Source organism: Sinocyclocheilus rhinocerous, unplaced genomic scaffold, assembly GCF_001515625.1.
Source record: "Sinocyclocheilus rhinocerous isolate Xijiao unplaced genomic scaffold, SAMN03320098_v1.1 scaffold1526, whole genome shotgun sequence".
In the NCBI taxonomy this organism is placed as follows: Eukaryota; Metazoa; Chordata; class Actinopteri; order Cypriniformes; family Cyprinidae; genus Sinocyclocheilus; species Sinocyclocheilus rhinocerous.
Window position 1 is genome coordinate 95,006 of NW_015645067.1, and position 3,178 is coordinate 98,183.

The 3,178-nt window shown below is 38.7% G+C and overlaps 1 protein-coding gene across 2 annotated transcripts in view; it reads left to right on the forward strand.

Moving 5' to 3' along the window:
- Positions 1 to 3,178, forward strand: part of LOC107705337 (FYVE, RhoGEF and PH domain-containing protein 4-like) — a 20,350-nt gene that overhangs the window by 14,212 nt on the left and 2,960 nt on the right. For both annotated transcript variants that reach the window (XM_016508594.1, XM_016508595.1), the window contains exons 11-15: positions 359 to 531; positions 612 to 642; positions 1,406 to 1,489; positions 1,598 to 1,723; positions 1,839 to 1,988. In XM_016508594.1, the coding sequence (XP_016364080.1) occupies positions 359 to 531; positions 612 to 642; positions 1,406 to 1,489; positions 1,598 to 1,723; positions 1,839 to 1,988 (564 nt within the window). The remainder of the gene's footprint in view (positions 1 to 358; positions 532 to 611; positions 643 to 1,405; positions 1,490 to 1,597; positions 1,724 to 1,838; positions 1,989 to 3,178) is intronic.

Here is a 3,178-nt window from a genome sequence, read left to right on the forward strand (position 1 = left end):
GTCGACTGTGGCATAATAAAAGCTCCGCTGCTTTCGAGCCATGTGTCACGCTCGTTCAGCGGCCTCGTTTCGCTTCGACGGCTTTCAGCCTCACCCTGCTTCATTCTGCTACATTAATAAATCATTAGCTCATCCATGAACATGATTTCTGCCCGAGTCCCATCCGATTGCGTCGGCTGTGGGGATGAAGACCACAACTCCCATGATTCCACACTCAGTCACGGCGTCATCAAACTACGACATTGTCTATTTGTTTCTTTTGAATACGCGCCCTCCAGCGGCGAAAATTACATATTGTGCCTTTAAGAAAGTTTATCAAAATTATTGAGTTTAAACCACGCCATCCTTCTCTTTTCAGTTTAACAACATGTTGCTGTACTGCGTGCCCAAGTTCAGTCTGGTGGGCCAGCGGTTCACTGTGCGCACGCGGGTCTGCGTTGAGGGCATGAAGGTGCTTGAGACCTCTAATGAAGACTATCCTCACACTTTCCAGGTGTCGGGTAAAGAGCGAACGCTGGAGCTGCAGGCCAGGTGAGGGCAGATCCATGCAGATATAGAGAACAGCATGTGTGTTTTAGCTCATAATGACTGTAGCTTTCTGTGGTTCACAGCTCAGAGCAAGACAAAGAGGACTGGATCAAGGTATCAGTGTTATTCAGTTGCTCAAAGCTGCTTTACATCTGAATTATATTAATGTAAAAATCAGGAAAGACATTTTTTTTTTTTTTTTTAGGAATTTGACTTTCCATCTCACAATTCTGACTTTTTTTCCTCAGAATTGCAAATTGATATCTCATATTTCTGTTTTTATCTTGTATTTTAAGCTTTTTTTTTTTTAGAACTGTTAGGGGGAAAAAGTCCAGATTTGTGAGGAAATGTCCAAATTGTGAGATAAAAAGTTGAAATTACCTTTTTTTTTTTGTTAAATTGTAGAAATAAACTTGTGACTTTTTCTTTCACAACTCTTAATTGCAATGTATAAACTCGCAATTGTGAGAAAAACGTTTATATATTTAATTCTGAGCTTATATGTCTGTTCAGACTTTTATTCTTAGAATTGCAAGGAAAATATAAACTAAATAAAGATATAAACTGAATAAAGATAACTAAATAAAGATATATAAACTAAATAAAAAAACAAACTATATAAAGATATAAACTCAGAATTAAATTAACTTTTTTTTAGTTGCTAGTTTATATCATTCAGAATTGTGAGACATAAACTCAAAATTAAATATCTAAACGTCTTTCTCACAATTGCGAGTTTATATCCTGCAATCAAGAGTTGCAAGGAAAAAAAAGTCAGAATTGTGAGATTAAAAAGTTGCAATTACTATTTGATTTTCTTTTTTTATTCCATGGCAGTAATAAGCTTAAGTTTCAGTGTAGGCTGTTTGCTTTCTAGGCGTTCCAGGAGACCATTGAAATCTTTCAGCAGAAGAACGAAACATTCAAATCAGCCTCTAAAGAAGTGGCGGATGAGGTTTCTGTAAGTAGAAAGAGCAGACTGGTCATGCATAAAGACGACTGTGGTGGGGGTCGAGGGGGAAATCTTCATTTAAGACACTTCCCTTATCTGTGCTCATGTGTTTTTCAGAAAGAGGAGCTGGGGAAGAGAGCCCCGCGCTGGATTCGGGACAATGAGGTAACCATGTGCATGAAGTGCAAGGAGCCCTTCAACCCTCTGACCCGCAGGAGACACCACTGCAGGGCTTGTGGATACGTGAGTTTGCATGTATACGTTTATCTGGAAATCTGAACGAGCACTTTCTGTGGAACTCAGACCGTTTCATTGTGCTCCAAAGATGATGATTGTAATGTTTTGAAATGTGTCTTAGGTTGTGTGTTATAAATGTTCGGACTACAAGGCATCGCTGAGGTATGACGGCAACAAATTAAACAAAGTGTGTAAAGACTGTTACTTCATTCTGACCGGACGAGCGGATGCTGAGGAACCAGTCAGCGGGAAGAAAAGAGGAATTCTTGAGGTTTTGCAGGGGGGATAATCTTGATTTCATAAGGTGTAATGAGTACCTGAAAACCATATTTGAGTAAAAGTACAGATACCTTACAGTAAAAAATTACTCCACTACAAGTTACAAGCCACCAATTCCAAAACAACTTGAGTAAAAGTCTTAGAGTATCTGATTTTAACAGTACTTAAGTATTTTACTTGTACTAAATATAGGCTCAAAGAAGCACTAGTCAAAGAGACAAGCCAGTGAAAAACTGTAATGTTATGAAGAAGCTGGGGAAAACGGGCAGAGGCAAGGATCTATGTGCAGGTATTTAATGGAAAAACTAGAACAAACAATAAAACAAAAACCAAAGGGAGCATAGAACAGAATGACGGGCAAACAGACAGCCATTACATTCAACAGCTCACAAGGAACTAAAGAAAGACTAGGGCTGTATATACACAAGGGGCTAACAAGCTTAACAAATCAACAAGACACACCTGGGGTTTGTTCTCTGTGCCTTCTCTTGGACTTTTATGTCACTTCCTGTCTCCCATGGGGTTTGTAGCCAGTTTGGTCATTGGTTCCCGCTTGATTAGTCTCCCCAGGGGCCTGCTTCATAAAACAAGTTTACCAAATAAGCCAGGATTATTTCAGTTAGTCTGATTTATTTTGAACCAAATAATCTGACAATAAGTCAGACTAACTGAAATAAACCAGGCTTATTTGGTAAACTTGTTTTATGAAGCAGACCCCTGGGGAGACTAATCAAGCGGAAACCAATGACCAAACTGGCTACAAACACCATGGGGGACAGGAAGTGACATAAAAGTCCAAGAGAAGGCACAGAGAACATGTAATAAAAACAAGAAAGAGTTGATTTATGAAGAGAGCAATCACGTTTATTTTCTAAAACCAAAATAAAACTGAGCACCTTAAAATTGCAAAAAAAATCCTAAAAAAATCCTATATCCTTCAAAAAGATCTCTTCAGTATAATGGATAAATAAAATAATGTTAAGTACAATTAAAAAGTCGAAGCCTTCTTGCACTGGATGTGCTGGTTTGGGCCTCATTGCCGGCTGCAGTCATGTCCTCATCTCATTTATAAAACACCTGTAAATCACAACTACTTGCTAAGGAACTCACATTCACATAAAGTAGCCTTGTTGACAAGCTTGGGTGAGTAAGGGCAAAACGCAGTACTTTCAGTGACCTGTA